General features: G+C 40.5%; 1 protein-coding gene across 4 annotated transcripts; it reads left to right on the top strand.

Moving 5' to 3' along the window:
* The first annotated feature begins 366 nt into the window (after positions 1-366).
* Positions 367-17619, top strand: STARD3NL (STARD3 N-terminal like). Of its 4 annotated transcripts, none has more exons than XM_042889117.1 (9): positions 367-447; positions 7704-8000; positions 10766-10843; positions 12820-12897; positions 14152-14205; positions 14322-14439; positions 15015-15113; positions 16344-16413; positions 17174-17619. In XM_042889117.1, the coding sequence occupies exons 2-8, from the start codon at positions 7776-7778 to the stop codon at positions 16394-16396; spliced, it is 705 nt and encodes a 234-aa protein (XP_042745051.1). In that variant the 5' UTR covers positions 367-447; positions 7704-7775; the 3' UTR covers positions 16397-16413; positions 17174-17619. The 4 variants fall into 4 exon arrangements, with proteins under 4 accessions (XP_042745051.1, XP_042745053.1, XP_042745056.1 ...); XM_042889119.1 differs by lacking the exon at positions 17174-17619 and adding an exon at positions 16994-17167; XM_042889118.1 differs by lacking the exon at positions 367-447 and adding an exon at positions 652-842.
* The last annotated feature ends 721 nt before the right edge of the window (positions 17620-18340 follow it).

The raw sequence follows: 18340 nt of genomic DNA on the forward strand, positions 1-18340 counted from the left end.
GGAATTCATGCCCACAAAAAAAGTGAAGTTACAACGATCCAAGTTCTCTACCTCAAGGGTACACAACAAGAAATCAGTATAAAGCAAACTGGCACCATTCGTAACATGTGCGATGAAGAACTGGTAACGGAACACAGGTAATTTTGAGTTCCTAAAGGATGATCTGCAGCACTGTAACTTCAAAAATAGAATAACGAGCTGTAAGATGGAGCTGAAGTCAGCACCGCAACCCGAGCCCGGAGCCAACGACACGGAAGGCACCCAGGTCAGACTTCCAGCACCTCCCGCGCCTCCCGCCTCCATCTTGCGCTCAGGAAGGCGGCCGGCGGGGCGGAGCCACGGGGGTCAGTCACGCCCTGCTGCTGCCGGCTCCGCCCCCCGGTCCCCGGGGCCTGCGGCACTGCTTGGCCGCGGCCGAATCTCCTCCGGTCGGAGCGACTCGCCCGGGTAGGATGTGCCGCCGTCCGGCAGCGAGGGGCCAAACTCCCAGAGTTTGGAGCGGGGGGAGCCGTCGGCCAGGCGGGAAGCCGCCGCTGGGCGGGGGCGGCCCGCGCCTACGTGAGGGAGGGAGAGAAGGAGGGTGGGCAGCGCTCGCCGCCGCCCTTGGGGCCTTCCCTGCCCGAGGGAACGGGGCCGTGCGGTGATGGGGCTGTGCTGCGCGGGAAGCCGGCAGCTGTCAGCTGTGTGCTGTGCCTTCGGCGCCTCGGCTTCTGCGGTGGGGTGGAGGGCTGCGTTGTGCCTTAGTCACTAATGGAAGTCCTGGTGTCTCGGAGTTAGCCAATCCAGCGTTGTCGGAACACGTCTAGTTGCGGAGGATTCGAATCCTTTTTAGCAGATTTTGGGTGAGTTGTAAGTAGGCCTGGTGCAGCTTCATTATGGAGGTGTTCTGTAGGGTGAGGCGTTATTTCTAGTAGGCAGAATTAAAGGATTTCTTTCAGAGGGTGAAGTGAGCGAGCAAAACGTGACCAGTGCTTTTGCAGAAGAGGTTGGCGAGGTGGTGATGGTAAATGGCTCTTGTGGCAGCAGCAGGCTGGGATTTCACATCATCAGCCAGCAGCTTCCAACAAGAGCTGAGTCACTTTAAAGAGTCGTAGGTGCATTGCTTCTTGAATATACTCTGATTTTACTGTCAGCTAAAAAAATTGTTTTTATTTTGAAACTCTTGGCAATCGTATTGAAAGACAGCTTCTTAGTACTGCTTTTCTGTTTTGCTGTGTTAAATTCAGCTGGAATAATAACAGAAATAAAGGTTTAAAAATGTAATCTCAGTAAGTAACTGGTATGTGTAGCTCATAGTCGTCATGTTTGACACTTAAGGTCAGCTACTCAGTCACCAACTGGAGCCCTCAAACAGCATCTCTGCACATATCAGGAGTTAATGTCTACCTGGCAGAGACAGAACGAGGTGAATTATATGGAAAGATTCCATGCTGAAGGTTCAGATACACATCGTTGCTAGTGTTTGCTGCTTGAACCAGGTAATTATTTCTTAACAGTGTCACTGAAGCATTTTAGGGATTGAAATTGAAGTAACAGATTGAATATGCTTCAAAGCATAAAGAAGAATCACAAGAGCTATCGAATAGGAGTTGCAAATGAAAGATCTTAGAAAAGTTTCTCTTGTATTTTAACATGAATGGCAGATTTTTCAAAAATACAAGCTTGTATTTGAGCATATTGTATTTTAAAATGGATAACAGCTTTTAAAAACACTAATTCTCAGAAGCTCTGAAGTTTTAAGTTTTCAAGGAGGAAACTTTCACACCACTTTGTTCAGTAATTACTGTGGAGGTGATGGAATCCTGAGCGTTTCTCAGTAGCGTGTAAAATGCCTGATGTATTTCAGGAAGAGTCCCAGAGTTCTGTGCTAGTGCAGGAGGAGCTCGTCTTGTGCCTGTAGTACATGGGTAGCAGCCCAGGGGCGTGAGTTTGTTGTTCAGTTAGAGAAAACAAACAAACATTCACAAGTGTCCTGTGCAATAACCCAGTATTGAGCTTGATATTTCAGTGAGCATCAAATGTTTGGTCTCTCTAAAGGGCTGTGTTTTTTATTTTGAGGAATGCTGACTTGATAAAGCACATACTCTATTGATACCTAGAAGAAGACTTCTCAGTGCGAACTGATGCAGGGTGGGCTACAGAGTCACCTTCAGAGAGAAGGAAAAGGTTGAGAAGAGCTAAGACTGGATTTGGAGGTTAACTGTCTTTTCTCTGTCCTTGTACTATTTTCCTTTTAGGCCAGTTTTCCTCTGTACCTCCCTCTACTTTCTGAAGAAATCAGTGCTGTGTGTGAGTTTCCTACTGCGGACAGCTGTTGTAGGTTACAGGCATGTATATGTGCAGATAAAACATACAGAAGCACTGTATACATTCATTAATGTAGCAGTGGGGAGCTGACAGGTCTTAACCTCAACATCATGACATAGCTCAGGTCATTGGGAAAATGAGTCCATATAATCCAAATGAAAAAAAAGAAAAGATGACATCTTCTAAAAAATCAAAGCCAACACTTAGCTTTGCTAATTATTTAATTGAGTCAGTGAATGTTATCAGCTGGGATGTACTGGTTTCAAATGAAATACTTAATTGTGTATCTGAAGTGCTTGCTCTTTATGTGTTCTAAGTACTTAATCATAGAATTGTTAAGGGTGGAAAGGATCTCTACAGTTATCTAGCCCAGCCATTCTCCTATCACCCATTAAGCCATGTCCCAAAGTACCACATCTGTGTGTCTCTTGAACACCTCCAGGTGTTATGAATGCTAGCAACGATGAAATGCATGTGCCAGGTTAAATATCCTGAGTGGAAACGAGATCTGAGTCTTGAATTGGGAACGTGTTGTAAAGCATCCTTCTTATTTGTCATTTTGTAGTATTTTTCTCTAAACAGAATAGGGTTGTGTGTTCGAGAGCATGCTTTGGTTAAACAAAAGCTGAACTCCAGACAGGTACGTTTCCAAGTGTCTCATGAATTCCTCATGGGGTGTATTTTCAAAGTCGTTTTGGTTTAAATCTGAGGAGCTGTTCTTTCACAAGCCAGTTCCCAAGTCTAGTTTGAATGTGCCTGTGTGGGGGTACAAAGCCACTCACACACATCATACATTTGGGATGTGCTGTTAGGAAGCACGCGGGTGGAAGTGGCAATGGGACTAAAAGCAAGGCACTGCCAATACCAAATTTACCTGCTCTTTGCTCTGCCATTTTCTCAGCTCTTGTAGAGCTAGAAGTGAAATGATAGGGAGGGATGGCAGCATTTTGCTGGGCAGGGAGAAATCAGTCCAAGGTTGGAGCATTTTGCTTTGACTTTCTGAATGTGTTAAACTCACTCCTGGGACAGGGGAAGATGTCTTTGTTCCCTCAGATGTCCTACTGACCCAAAAATTAGACTGATTTTTTTTAATTCCCATTTCTCCTTGTAGCTTGTTAACTCTGTCCTGCACTCTTCAGCAGCTTTGTCCAGTGCTCTGAGAAACACCTTGTTCAGTGTGCATGTGAGATGAGTGCAGCTGCCCTATTACTTGCGTTGGATCACCATCAGAGTATAAGAAAACTGGGGAAACATCTTTCAACCAAAACAACTAACGTTTGAGTTGTCTTTAATCAGAAGTTAGTTTTCAAGTACAGTTCTTAAGTAAATAGCATTAGAATTAAACTGCGGTATCATCTCATAGAAAACAAAAATTGAACCCCATATGAAAGAAAATAGGAAGTTGGTAAAACAAAATATGAATCTGCTAGCTAAACAACACTTTGTGTTTCAATTTCCTTTCTGAACAGGATGCCTGTAGTCACTTTTCTTGCTTAGTGTTTAGTCTAACATCCAGCTGTCTGCTTGGTTACGCGTCTTTCAAAATCCTCCTTATAAGTTATTTTCAAGGTTCACCAGTGTGAAATCAGATGTGTAAGTGCAAGAATCATTTGTATGCTGTGCAAGCTGTACTCAAGTATATTGTATCCATTCTGTACGTTGAATAAGAAAAGATCTTTTGACTTGGGTAGGTAAGAGCTTGTACTTCACAAGCAGAGCTACTCTAGATCTGAATGCTCAGACAAAGGTAACAGAGTTTTCCTGTGTGCTGAAATGCTTTGTCCCTCCCCTCCAACTGAGGACTTATTTGTAGCTCATAATTCCTGCTGTGTTGCTTCCTTGAGCATCCAGGCTATTGCCAAAAAGCTACACACAGTATCTTGTACTTAGGGTTAGGAATTTTGTGGGCATCCACCAGCTGAATTTTTCAGTTTTACATTGGTTAAAGTGTGTAGTGCTTGTGGAATGCAACAATATGTAAACACTTTTTTTTTTTCCTTCAGAAACTGGTTAGGATCTCAGTATAGAGCATGGATTGTGAGATGAAGTATATCCATAACTGTATGTAGATGTAGGAGTAGGACAACATGGAAGTAGCTGTTGTGGAGCTGGTTTGCCTTATCCTGCAGTGCTTTATAGTTTGCAGGAATTTCATGAGCATCAAACTGGAGAGCAGAGGAGCTGCAGCAGATGAATGGTTCGCTGTGCAGCCGTGAGCTTGGTCTTGCTGATCCTCAGACACAATCCACTTAATATTGATTTGGACCAGTTGCTTTTAATTTTGTCAGTGATGATTTTCTCTTTGGGCCTTCAGATAATCTAACTTCTCCTGAATGCTGACTATAATGTCACACATCAATGGAAAGGATGCATCTTAGGTCTCCTTTCCGAATGTCGGCCACTGTTTCTTTGGTTTTGTTTGTTTGTCTTCAGCATCCACATGGTTATTTTTTGCTTCTCTTTTATTGAGTGGACTTCTGATATTTTTAGGCTATTGTTTCTAGTGTTTTCTTATCCTAAAATTGCCTTCTCATGATGCTTTCACTTTCACTTTCACTTATGATCTGTTGGATCTTGGTAGCCTTTCAAGTAAGCTTTTTATTTTTTTCCTCCCCAAATCATTTCTGGTATCTCAGTTAAGTTCTGTTACCTGTTTCAGTTTTTAACTTGCAAAGAAAAAGATTTGTGCTGGTAATCATGTGTGATAAATGAATTTATAGCAAGCATATAAATAAATTAAGGCAAGTGCAGTAGAATGGAAGAATTAGAATAATAGAATGGTAGAAAAGCACCATCCCAATCATGCATCTCAAGGATGGATGTAAAACTAATGCGTGTGCAGTGTGTGCTGTTTGCAGTAATGGCAATGACTTTAAATACAACCTGAAATTCATGGGATAGTTCTCAATGTGCTCTTAGCTCTTCATCAGGCTTGAGTCAAAAGAGGAGAAAGTATGTCACAAACTTCCTAATGTGAATTCTTATCTCAAGGCAAAATATTTCCCTCTCAAACGCTTTGACCTTCTGGTAAGCTCACCGTGAGATAGAGCCGTGAGCCTGCTGTTATGGAGGAAATCCATGGCGGAGCTTTCTTCAGAGCTTTACTTGTGACTCAGGATCCTTGGGCAGTAGGCACAGAGTTTCCTGGAGGATGTTATGAGCTGACCTTCTTTCCTCTCAGCTTTCCTGTGTTCTGTGCTGAAATGGTTCCTTGCGTAGCAAATGGCTAAATGGCTTCACTGTCGTAGGCAGCTGCTTTAGATAACACATGGGTATTACCAAACTAGCTGATAAACATGACTTGCAGAGAGATCAATGCCTGGTATTTGGAACAGAGGTATAGAAGGGCTAGTTATTTACTGAAGGTGTTCATCAGTTTCCTCACTATGAGAGTGGTGAGGTGCTGGAACAGCTGCCCTGAGAGGCTGTGGATGCCCCATCCCTGGAGGTGTTCAAGGCCAGGTTGGATGGGGCACTGGGCAGCCTGGTCTGGTATTAAATGGGGAGGTTGGTGTCCCTGCATGTGGCAGGGGGTTGGAGATTCATGATCCTTGAGGTCCCTTCCAACCCTGGCCATTCTGTGATACACTACAGCAGTGTGAAATAATCCCATGTTCATGTTCTTAATGTATGACTTCCAGGTGTTTTCAGTACTTCCCTTGTAGCAGTATATTTTAAAGAAGAAAAAGGCAGAAATGTGGTATGAGTTTAACTTCCAAGTTTCTCCACTTGCTCAGCAGTGTTCATAATTTCTAATCAGTGTATGCCTTGAATGAGAGAGAGCAAGAGGTTACAGAGCTCAGGCTGATGCTTCCTGAGAAAAGGCTCTACAGCAGTCCTGGCACCAAAAGCTGGGCTAACAGGGGAGGGAGCTGGGCTGCAGTGAAGATGCTTGTGCTAAACTTACTTGGAAGCTTCTTGAAACAAGAGAGAATGCAGTACAATTTCTGCCTTTACTCTTTTTCCACCTAATGGAACTGGAAACTCCATCTCCTATTCCCACTTTGTGGTTTCTCAGGCCGAGGGTGCTTTGCTCACATCTCTTTAAAAGATTATGGCCAGCAAAAGACCTGCCAGCTTTTCTGTTCCTATGATGTGTGATTGAGAGCCAGAAGAACTCTGGCTGGATTTCAGAAGCCCTTCCCAGGCTGGAGCAAGATGGCAGTCTGTGCATGTGCTTGGTTCCTGTGCTGGGTTCAGCTTGTAGCCGTGTGCCTGAGTGACCTGGTGATCGGTGCTGGCTTGCTTTGCCTCAGCCAGCTCCTTCCCACAGTCAGAAGCAGGGCTCCTCTGTCAGGGAGCAGGCCAGCTGCTGTTCTCTTGCAGCAGCCCAAGAAAAGCTGCCTGGAGAATGTTTGTGTGACTTGACCTAAATGTGGGCTAACACTGGCTTGTCCGCCTTCCCTCAGCTGCGATGTGTGTGCACTGACTATTCCCTTCCCCACCTTTCTTTTTCCCACATGTCCCCATATCCTCCTGTTTGTCCAGAGCTGTGTTACAGATGCCTGTTTGTTTTTCCTTCTGTGCTCTCTCTGCCTGTTTTCTTACATAGTGGAAGCTGGAATGCTGTTGCTGCTTTGGATGGAAGAGTGGGAAGGGTTTGTTTCCATTTTGTGGTGTACTGAACGTCAGCCCACGCAGGAAGAGACAGAGCTTTGTTCTTGAATTTCAAGAAGTTGCTCCCGCAGTGTTACAGAAACTCCACTGATGTGATTTGTATTGCAGCACTTCTAGCTTATTCTTCTGAGTATTTTGCATAAAATTAACATTTCTTGAAACTTCTGTGACCTTAACTCCTTCTAGGAGCTTTTTCTGGAAGAAGTTTCTCCTGTAGTATAGCCATCAGTTTGAGTTTTGTAAGAAGTGGACATGATAATCTCATTTAAAAAGCGGTGAGGTCAGTAGAGACATCCTTACCTTTTGCCACTAAGTTGCATAGTTGTCTTTCTGTCTGGCAACGTAAGATGTGATAGCAGCTGAGGTTATCTGTAGACTCACTAGTGGCTTATTTGCTTTATAGAATGTGTACTGTAGCCCTCTTGATTTTAATGGACTTCTAATCTTTTGGTAGTGCCAGCTCTGGATGTGCTGGTAGCACATCCTGTGAGGAGAGGTGAGGGCACTCAGGCTGCCCAGCCTGAAGAAGACTTTGCAGTTCCCTGAGAAGGGGAGGCAGAGAGAAATGCTGGCTCTGCTCCTGTGCACCAGTGGCAGGGCAGGAACAGCACAGAGCTGCACCAGGTGTGGGTCAGATTGGGAACTGGAAAACATTCCTTTGCCATGAGGGTGATCATGTGCTGAATCTTTATCTAGAGAGAAACTTGACACAGTGAGGTGAAATTGCATAGTGGAATTTGAGGGCTTTGCTGACTAACGTAGATTTCTTTTTTATTTAGAAGTTGTTCCTATATGGATCAGCATTCTAGTGATGGTGAAACTGGAAAAAGACTACTCTAAGCCAACCCAGGATGAATCGGGTGCCAAATGATGCAGAAAATGCTCACAGTAGCAGTGTGGAATCCTGCCCGTCCTTGCGAGATGTCCACTCCATCAACCCAACACACCTGATGGCAAGGATTGAGTCCTATGATGTCAGAGAGAAGAAGGGAATATCGGACGTCAGAAGGACTTTCTGTTTGTTTGTTACATTTGATCTCTTATTTATAACTTTGCTGTGGATAATAGAATTAAATGTGAGTTATCTTTTCGGTACGCTTGGTCTTTATTCAGGTATTTATTCACTTCAGGAGTGGTTAATACATTTTCTATCCCAATTGTATGCTACTCGTGTCTGTTGAAAGTAGTTTCATTCTTTTAAGCTTTTATGAGCTTTTTGTCTGCTTAGCTGCATTTACTTAGTGGATATGTGGTTTATATTCATGTAATTAAACCTTTTGATGTTCCTATAGCCTATGAATTGTGCTGAAAAACATTGAAAGTCCAGTGAACTTTTCAGGGAGCAAGTAAAGAAGTATCACTGTGGGTAGTTGTGACAGTTTGGCAACTGTTAATTTTATTAGGATTCAAGTGTTTTTTATCTTGCTTAGTAGCTCAGAGTCAGTGACTGAAGGGTTTTGTCCCTGGAAAATACTTACAACGGCCAAAATCTTTATTTTACAGCAATATATCTGAGACAAATGTAGTAATACACATTGTTTATGGCAGGACACAATCAAACAATGTAAGCTTCCACAGTTGCTGCCTTTTAGCTCCAGCATTTGTAATTTGGAAACCAAGGTGGTTCTTGTGAAATTCCCAGAAGTAAATAAGACAGAAGTTTTGTTATTGTTTGATAGTAGCATCCATTTTTTTGAACTGGATTTGAAGCTTGTAAAGTGTGTATTTAGGAAAAGGCACAAATGAAAAATGGGAAGTACCCCTTTTTTTGGTAACAAAGACCTTGAGTAAACATTTTTTTTTTGGTCATCATCCATTACAAGATAAATGATGTTGATTATTGATTGGACGTGATGAAATTTTGTGAGCTGACTGCTTGAACAGCTTGCTATAATGAAAAGTATATTTCCTGATTTGATTTGAGAAAGCAAACTGCCCAATTGATAATGTTGTGACTGTAACTTTTTTATCTTGCTATGTGGAAAGGCGATTCTATCCGGTGCGTAAAGTTAGCCTGGCTCAAAAGAACCCACATGTTGCATCCTGATGCTTTCCTTTTGCTCACTGTAAGCTAGTTTCTTTAAAGCTGGTTTGACTAGGAGGAGTAGAATATGCTTTTGTAATTCTTGTTGAGTATTCAGAGTACAGTTTTTCATATTATTGCCCTCAGAATATTTAAGAATGTAGGGAATGCTACGAACTCATGGTGGTCTTTTGGAATGCTGTAGCATTGCACATCTCTAGATCCCAGCAGTTAGCAGTTGTCTTTGATCTCAAAGGTCCCTTCCAATACAAACCATTCTGTGATTCCATACTGGACCTTCAGAATTACTGCCAGAATCACTGTAAATACGACTTTCCTATTGTCACTCAGCATAACTTATTTTTAAACACTTCAGAGAGTTGCTTCATTGGTAGTTTGAGCAAACTCTGAATCAATTCTGTCGTGGTTCTCTGTTCATCCTTGTGTTCACATGGTGCTCCTGTATGCGGAACAAGCTGCTGAACTGTCCCAGAACTCAGCAGCTGATGCTGATGTGTTGTGTTTGCATTCTTCAGTTTCTTTATCCTGTAAGAGAGGGCTGAGATGTCACGTCGAAGAGAGGAGAGGAAAGACCAGCCAACTTTTATTTAAATTGACCTTAAGTGCAGTACAGCAGTGTTCTGTATATTAATTTCTGTGCATCTTCCCTTCCGTTTCCACCCAAATATTTTCCAAAGGTTTATGAGCAACATACATACAATTTCTCTCTCACTAGAACCTTCCTTATTTATGCTGTCAATAAATGGTCGTGTAGATCAGCAAGCAATGGACAGCTGTATTTAGGCAGTTGGCAGCTTTCTACAGAGGGGGAGGAAGAAGAGAAGAAAGAATAAACAAACTTGGGGTTGGTGTGAAGAACAGCAGGAAGAAATTAGAGGAAAAAGAAAGTTTTAAAATATTCAGTAGTGTAGTTGAGGAAAGAACCTGAAAGTATCTACACTGTACTGCTTTGGGATGGTGAACATGAGTTGTGGGATGCTGTGGTGCTTTGAAAGCATGATGGTAATCAAACTCAGAGCTTTCTGCTGTTGTTTTCCAGTGCTTTACATAACTGTTACACAGTGCTCACTTATCTACTTCAGTATTAAAATCAAATAGCCTTTGGAATGGAATTTGGACGTAAAGGTTCTTCACTCCTTGCTAAGACAAGTAGCCCATTTTGAACAGAAAGATCATGAGCACTTCCATCTGAAAGATACCTGGCTAGGGACAATGCAGTTTTGAATCTCCTCAAACAACTGAAGGAATGAAACCTGTCTTAGGCCATTCTACAAATAACTAATGATCACAGCTTCTGTGCTTTTGATTTCTCGGTTTTGCTCATTTTTCTGGAAACAAGTAGCACATATATTGCTAAGGAAAATATGTACAGAGTACAAGTATATGAATTATATGAATTTGATTGAATTCAAGTGCTGAAGAATCAGACGGGATTTTTAGTATCACCTGTCTGCTATCATGTAGCCACATGATGAGAGCTAATTTCTGGGTGGCTTTCTGATCAGCTGTTTATATTCTTCTGAAACACAAAATGCTTAATGAATTTGTGTAGGAGAACTTGCACTTAATTTCTTCTACCTCCAGCAACTTGTTTGCTTTTATTTTAGGCCAGTCTGAAATGTAGCTTATATAGCACAGGTTCTTAACAGTGATAAATTGTGTAGCATCCTCATCTCCTCTGATTGGTTTAATGATCCTTGGGTATGTTTATCAGGAATTGCTAAGTTAATGTTTTGCATCTGTGTTTTTGGCTGAAGTAATTTCTGTTCTAAAGCTATGCGTGTTGTTTCTTTGTAGGTAAAGGGAGGCATTGAGACTACCTTAAAGAAAGAAGTTCTACATTATGACTATTCTTCTTCATATTTTGATATATTTGTAAGTATTCTTAAAAAAAAAAGGGATGGGGGAGGTCGGAGGGAGAAGCAAAAGTACAGTTTTTCAGTTTCCTCTTCCCTCAAATGTTTCCTGGTTCGAGTCCTGTGATAGGGCTGGTCTCTTCTTGCTGATTTAAACCAGAAGAGTTTGTGCCAAATATCACTTGTCTAGGAGTTGCCCAGTCCTTAAGCAGCAAGTGCTCAAGTTTTTCAATTGAGATGCTTTGGCAGACTTAAATTGCATCTTCTGTTTTTAGAGAAGGAAGAGGTGGAAAAAGTCAGGAATGAGACTGATCTAACACAGAGACTTTATTAAGAGGTGAAGGCCGGTGCTCCTCTTCTGTAACATTGTTTTCTTTAAATTGACATTGTTGCCCTTCCACAGAAGTAAATCTTTTGCAGTGAGAGAAACTTGTTAACAGGTTGGCCTGTGTGGGTCAGGTTTGTTCAGATTTCTGTATTTTAACTCAAACAGGGTTTTTTAACGTTGTACTATAAGCAGATAACGTTAAGTGCGTTTCTCCTGTCCTGTATATAAGCATCTGAAGTGCACAGGAGCTCTTCTGCCTCAGGAAACTTTTCTGTCTTTTCAGAGAGGCTGTAGCTCTGAAGTTGCAATGCAGAAATTTGTTCTGGTTTCTGCACTGGGCCGTTTGCCGAGTCAGATGGAGTGAGATACTGGAAACAAAGATGTCAGAAGATAGCAAACTATATTACTCCTTTTTTCTCATCGTTATTTTGCTGGCAGGTTTCTGTGATGTACCTCATTTCAGAAAGAAGGGGGAAAAATAGTTCTATGTAAATGTCGACTCTCTGGAAATTGCCCTGTCGTTGAACCAAGGATTAAATACTTTTAATGCCAGATGATTGACTTTTTTTCCCTGGGAAGGGACTAGATCATCACAGAATCACAGAATGGCCAGGGTTGGAAGAGACCTCAAGGATCATGAATCTCCAACCCCCGCCACATGCAGGGCCACCGACCTCCCCATTTCATAGCAGCCCAGGCTGCCCAGGGCCCCATCCAACTTGGCCTTGAACACCTCCAGGGACGGAGCATCCACAGCCTCTCTGGGCAGCTGTTCCAGCACCACCTCACTGCTCTCTCTGTAAAGAACTTAATTGAATTCTGCAAAATGAGTTGTGGGCTTATACAGAATTTCTTCTGTTTCTGCTGTACATTCTGAAACATATTTGCAATATGCAATATTGAAACACATCTATCTCAGATCCGTTTTCATTTTTGAGTGCGTTTTTTTTTTTTCTTCACATCTTTAAAATTCCCAAGGCATCTTTTAAAGCAAATTAGAAGAATCTAGTATCAGAGAATATGCAGGCAAACTGATAATTTGGTTCCCTGTTTCAGTAATCTCATCTGTCTGCTATTGATTTCATTTTCTAGCCTAGAAATCCCATAACTCATCCATCTTTCCTGCAGAATATTTGGAGTAGCTTGGTTCTGCAGGCATCTTCATAAAGAATAATTGATTGCTGAAGCAAATTCAGTCAATATTAAGGAAGTAAACATCATCCCATTGCATTTTTGAAGTCTTTTCAGTTTTTAATGATACTGTTGCACAGCAGTAGCATGCTAGTAGGATGAGCAAGGTAGATAGCGATGCTCAAGATATTTGCTGGATAAACTACATCTAGATTTATCTGCTTCGATTCCAGTTGGGTAAAATGATCATAAACATATTCTGCGTAGCTGATATTTCCAATTTGTATTTGTGCAGTTGCTCACACTTGTAAAATTGAGTCTTGTAGCCATGTGAACGATACAATCATCTCTGTGCTTTAAAAATGGAAAATGATATTGTTTGAAAAAGCAAACCCACCTTCAGATTTGTTTCTTAATAGCAGAGCTGATTGTCCTGTTTTGTTCTGTTAGCAGTTCGTATTTTTAGCGAGCTGAGAATCTTGTGGTTCTTCTTTGTTCTGAATTAACCAACAAATATTTTTTTCCTTTCTCTGTAGCTACTGGCAGTCTTTCGATTTAAGGTGTTAATACTTGCATATGCAATGTGCAGACTGCGCCATTGGTGGGCAATAGCTGTGAGTAGCAGCCAAGCATAATGGAGTTTCAACTAGAATGGATCCAACAGGCAAATTTTTAGATGCCTCTTAATGTCTGTATGTTAAGAATCATCTTGATGGTATATATGGAAATTCAGGTCAAATGCTTAGGAAGATTTAAAGTCTGAAGACAAGAATTTAATAGCATAGTGTATGTGATCCTTGTTAGGTGTCATGTTAATAGAAGTTGGAAACTAACTTTGAATCCGATATGAATGGGTAGTTGTAACCACTTGTACCATCTGACTTACTAATTAATGCTTGAAATATATTTGCACTGGGAATATTGAATGTTATTTCAAAAATAATTGGCATTTGTTGTGCCAAGAATCAGCTATGTGTTAATTCCCACATTTTTAGTTGCTAGAATGTTATGTACCAGCCATGAGCATCAGCACATGTACTGCTCCTTGCTCCAACACAGAGTATTGGTTATGCATCCCTTCTTAGAAAGGAGGTTCTTGACAACTGCAGTCAATTATATATATATATATATATATATATAATCGTGGTGGTAAGCAATAGATCCATAGAGCTTCACTGAACGTTTTGAAGAAGCTGTTGGTCTTAAAATCCCACTTGTGCTTACCAGATGGTAGTTTGGTCCTGCTGTTATTTAAGGAGTTGCTGGACCTAAACACGTAGAGTTAGAAGCCAGTTGAAGTGAGTAACACTTGTGCACTGTTCTTCTGTTTTGGTTTCAGGCTTTTTTGGGTTTTTTTTTTAGGTACTTTTTTGTCACCTCCTATTTTTAAACCATGCCAAGGAATATCAAATGATTTAATTTTCATAATAGGAAGATGGGAATTAAACTATTAATTCAAGTTTCCTCGTGCAAAGATATTTTGTTATTTGAAATGAAAACTTTGATTTGGATGGTAGTGAAAAGCTTTTTGAGCAATTGTTTGCTTTTTCCCAATTAGTTTGATTTACTGTCTGATTCTTTTTTTTTTTTTAATCTAAGTGAGTTAGTGAGAATACTGCATCTTCCTTGTGGAGTAAGATCACAATTTATACAGTGTTATCATCTAAACTGCCTATCAGCTGTATGAAAATGAACATTTGGAGCTGTTTGTATTAAAAAGGCTAAGATAACAAGGTTATTTTAATAACACCTGATAAGATTTATTAATCTGTGATGCTTCTGTTGATAAATATTTCAAATTGAAGCTGTCAGATAATGGCAGAAATGAGAAAGTAAATACAATTAACTGTTCTTATTCTTTCTTTTAGTTTACAACAGCAGTGACCAGTGCCTTTTTACTAGCAAAAGTAATTATTTCACAGGTATATATATTCTAATCACGTTTGCTTTACTTTGTTGGGATTGGTTGGTTGCTTGCTTTTAAAGCAGGATTCTTCAGGTAAATTTCTATAGTGTTGTAAATGTTTTTTTCTTCTAGCTGTTCTCACAGGGTGCTTTTGGCTACGTGCTGCCCATCATATCATTTATACTTGCATGGATTGAAACCTGGTTCTTGGACTTCAAAGTGTTACCACAAGAAGCTGAAGAAGAAAACAGTAAGTTTCTACTGTGTCTCCCTCAGTCACTGAAGCTGGCAGTGTTTGCTCCCATACTGTCAGAAGAATGTATCTTTCAGCTTCTAAAAAACATTGAGTTGTTTAAAAAATTTAATACGTGGCGTAATTTTTCTAGAAGGGAACGTATGCCTTCAATGAAGTGGGATTTTTATTTAGGCACACAAAGTTAAAAGTTGCAAGGGCCAGACCAGTATTTGTCAGGCACTGAAGAGGAGCTTTGATTAATTTGATCGTGCGTGGCAGTTCACTGAGCATTAAAAATACATGTGTCAAAGTTTTAGTTAGATGGTGGATGCTGCTAAGTTCACATATGGCATCCTAACGTGCCTTCTCATGGAGTGGAATGAAGGATTCCTTAACTTGTGTACAGTATTCTCTTTTGCTGGATTTTGTTGCCCTAGCTGCCTGTAATTACAGAAACTGCACATTAAATCAGCAGTTTTGTAATGTTAATACAGTACCTCAGTCTTGAAGGTGCTTGATCTTGGTATTTAAGACCAAGATTTAATCTTAAGCTGTGAGGTGATGTCTGGATTTATTTTTTTTCCTGTTAGGATTTTTGATAGCACAGGATGCTTCCGAACGAGCAGCTCTCCTTCACCCAGGAGTCCTGTCTGATGGCCAGTTCTATTCTCCTCCTGAATCTGTAGCAGGTAATTATGGTAGCATTTGTGAAGATTTTTCTTAATGGCATTAAACTTCTGCATATTTCTTTTTCTTCGTAGTGTATGGGAGTGGAGGATGAATAGAGACTGTATTTCATAATCCTGAAATAAAAGATTATTTTATTCAGCAATTCATTTTATTCAAGACCTACCAGATGAATTGCAGTGCAGATAGTTGGTGAGTCTTCTGACTTGTCCCAGAGGTGTTAGAAAAAAGATAGTCTCAAAGAAAATGGGGCAGCAACTGAATGGAGGTGGCTGCTGTTTTTCTGCCCTCTCTCCCTGCTAGCACTTGTGTTTATTCAGCATTACATTATTTTATCCAGCCTGAACTTGAAGCTTTGCAGTATTTTAGGTTAGGCAGTGAACTTGAAACTGCTCAAAAGACCAACTGAAGTTTCAGTTGAAGGCTCCTTTCTCATAATAAAAAGCTTCCTGTGTGAAGTGCTGAGTGTGTTGAACTGAGAGCAAGCATTAATTATACCTTGAGTCTGTGTACTGAGCACTTTGTTCCAGTTGAGCTGTGAGGTGAGTAAGCCAGCAATAAATGGGAATACTGCAATACCGAGGAATGGGTTTGTAGATGTTTCAAGGAAATTAGTACTCTCTACTGTGAACCCAAGATCCCATGTCAGTCTTCTTACCCTAAAATAGAAATCTATTTTGTAAAGCTCTGCTTTACTGTGCAGTGTATTTAAAATAATAATATCCACATACAGCTGCAGATGCTTTTGCCCATCTTGCGCTGTAGAAAAATTAATGTTGGTGACTCTTCTCGTTTAGTGGCTGCCTTTGTGGTTGCTGAGTGTCTTAGTGTAATCGGTGACTTAGAGCTCCATCTAGGGATGACAAAGCATTAAAACAATTCTGAGTGTAATGCTGTGCTATACCAGCATACTGTCAAGAAAATTTCTGTGATTGCATGTAAATTTGCAGTCTTATCCACGTGGAAAGTTAGAATTTGATGTGGTAGCATGACCTCTGGGAGTAATGGGGCTTAAAAATAATGACTAATGATTAACACTGAAAAAGAATTTTAGTTAAAGATGTGAAGTCTATCTTGAGGTTTATGGGTAGAAGTAGTCTATGGGTAGAAGCAGTAGAATATAGCATAAAAGGAAGTAAAAGTGGAGCCAACATTTATTCCTTGGCAAGATGAGTTATCACCAGTACTTATTTTCTCAACTGAATTGATGACATTCCTCTCTTCTTGTTCAGGATCTGATGAAGACTCTGAAGAAAAACAAGACAGTGAAAAACCAGTTGTATAGCAAATATAGAAAAGCAGGTAAGTTCCTCTGCATATCAACAGAATAATCTTAAATACTTATTTCTTGTTAGCTCCTTCTCAAATTATTTGAATGGTTGAACTGATTCTTAGGAGTTCATCTTGCAGTCTAGACAAAGCTCAAGCAAGGAATCCTCTCATATTCTTGAGAGTTGTTAGGCCCCTCTGCCCTTGAGTTCTGGTTAACCCAAGCGCAGGAGTCTGAGGCACCTCTTCCAGTGCTCACTGTAAAAGGCTGCAAACTTGGGATGAAGCTCCTCTACCATTTCTTCTCTGGCTTCTTGGAAGAAAAGTGATGGACCAAAAGTGGAAAAGGAGGAGGGAAATGTCTCTGGAGATGGGGATGCAGAAGTACTAGGAAGAGATTTTCTTCCAGTTTGAGTCTAGGACATGACTCTGAAAGATTGTATGGACAAAACTGTTTCAGCATTTCCCCTTTACAGTCTGTTTAGTACAAGTGGGTTGCATTATGCAAGCTGTGTTTTAAGATTTTTTGAGGTGTACTTTGGTTCAATAGATCCATATTTTAGAAATTACTTAGTTACTTCCAGAGTTATCTCACCACATGCTTTCATTTTAGCACAAATGGCAAAGCTTGAGCTAGAGAAGGTATTAAATGTTCTGGAGCAGTTGAAGCTTGTAACTTGAGAGTGTCTGTTGCCTGTCTGAAATAGTGGGTGACTTTTTCTTCTGAGCCTTCCTGTTTTCTGTATCTATTGTTTTGACTCATTTTCATCTGAACTTGTGTAATCTGTTACAGAAGGAAAATTTCTGAGGGAAGTTGGTGGGGATTTGGAAACTCTGGCAACAGTCTGTGATTGAGTTGCTGGTGGAGCTGCTGACTGGAGAATTTATTCCTTAGAAAGCGAAGGGAATGGTTCCCGTGTACTGTAATACCTCACAAAGATGTACCTTGTGACATATGTACATTAGATTGCCTCCTGGGTGGCATGAAAATATTTGCCCATGATGTATTATTCAGTGATTCCTGAAGTTGATCTTCTAATGACTAGGTAATTACTGGAAAGTGTTGTCTTTGTGTACCTAATCAAGAGACTGGTAATATAATGAAGTAAAACTTCTCTGTGGTGAAGTCTATTTAATGGTTGGGACTCACTAGGTAAAATTATCTTGTTTTTGCAGTTTTGTCATTAGTTTTATGTTTGGGTTTTTTTTTAACTCCGTGCATTTTCTTTTTTTAATGGATATGTTCACTTTCTAAAATAAAAATGTTAAAACGTGGTTAATGCACTGTGATACTTTGTTGCTTTATCAGATGAAAAATCAGCGTGTAGCACTCCTTTGTTTCTGGTAGGGTTATGAGGATTCTGGTTTACATTGATTTTGTGCAGAATGTCTTAGTCTGGTTAAGTACCTGTAGAGATGCAGTGTCAGTGCCAGCAGAACACCATTGATTTCACTGTTGTGTGATATCAGGAGGATGCAAAAAGGTTTTCGAAGTAATTTCGTTCCCATTTCTGTGCTGGTGTTGGATTTTATTCAGGTTCAAGGAGCAAAGTGGAGAAAGTGAGCATTTACAAGCTGTGGTAATATTGCTGTAGTAAAGAGAAGCTTTAATCAGTTGCTGGATATAGGTATAAGATGTGGTTTATGTTTATTTTTCACCTACAGAGCTTAAGTATTAACCAATGCTTCATCAAAAAAAGCTTAGGTGACACTTAATTCCTACCTAAAGGAGAATGTAAGTGCTGTCAGTTTCCTTACAAAGCTGTTTTAATACTAGCAACCTGCACAGCACATGGTAAGTACCCCCGTATTCTTCACGTGTTTACTCCACTGCTGTGCAGTATTTCTGTTCTGTGAAACAGAAGCGTAGGGTAGAACACAGAATGTTGTCTAACTCTTAAGTTTTTCCTTGCACCAGTATTGTTTCAATTTACAGATCTTTTTCCACTAAAAGGCCAAT

This window comes from Lagopus leucura, unplaced genomic scaffold (assembly GCF_019238085.1).
Source record: "Lagopus leucura isolate 7727_CA_CO unplaced genomic scaffold, USGS_WTPT01 Super-Scaffold_100157, whole genome shotgun sequence".
Classification (NCBI taxonomy): domain Eukaryota; kingdom Metazoa; phylum Chordata; class Aves; order Galliformes; family Phasianidae; genus Lagopus; species Lagopus leucura.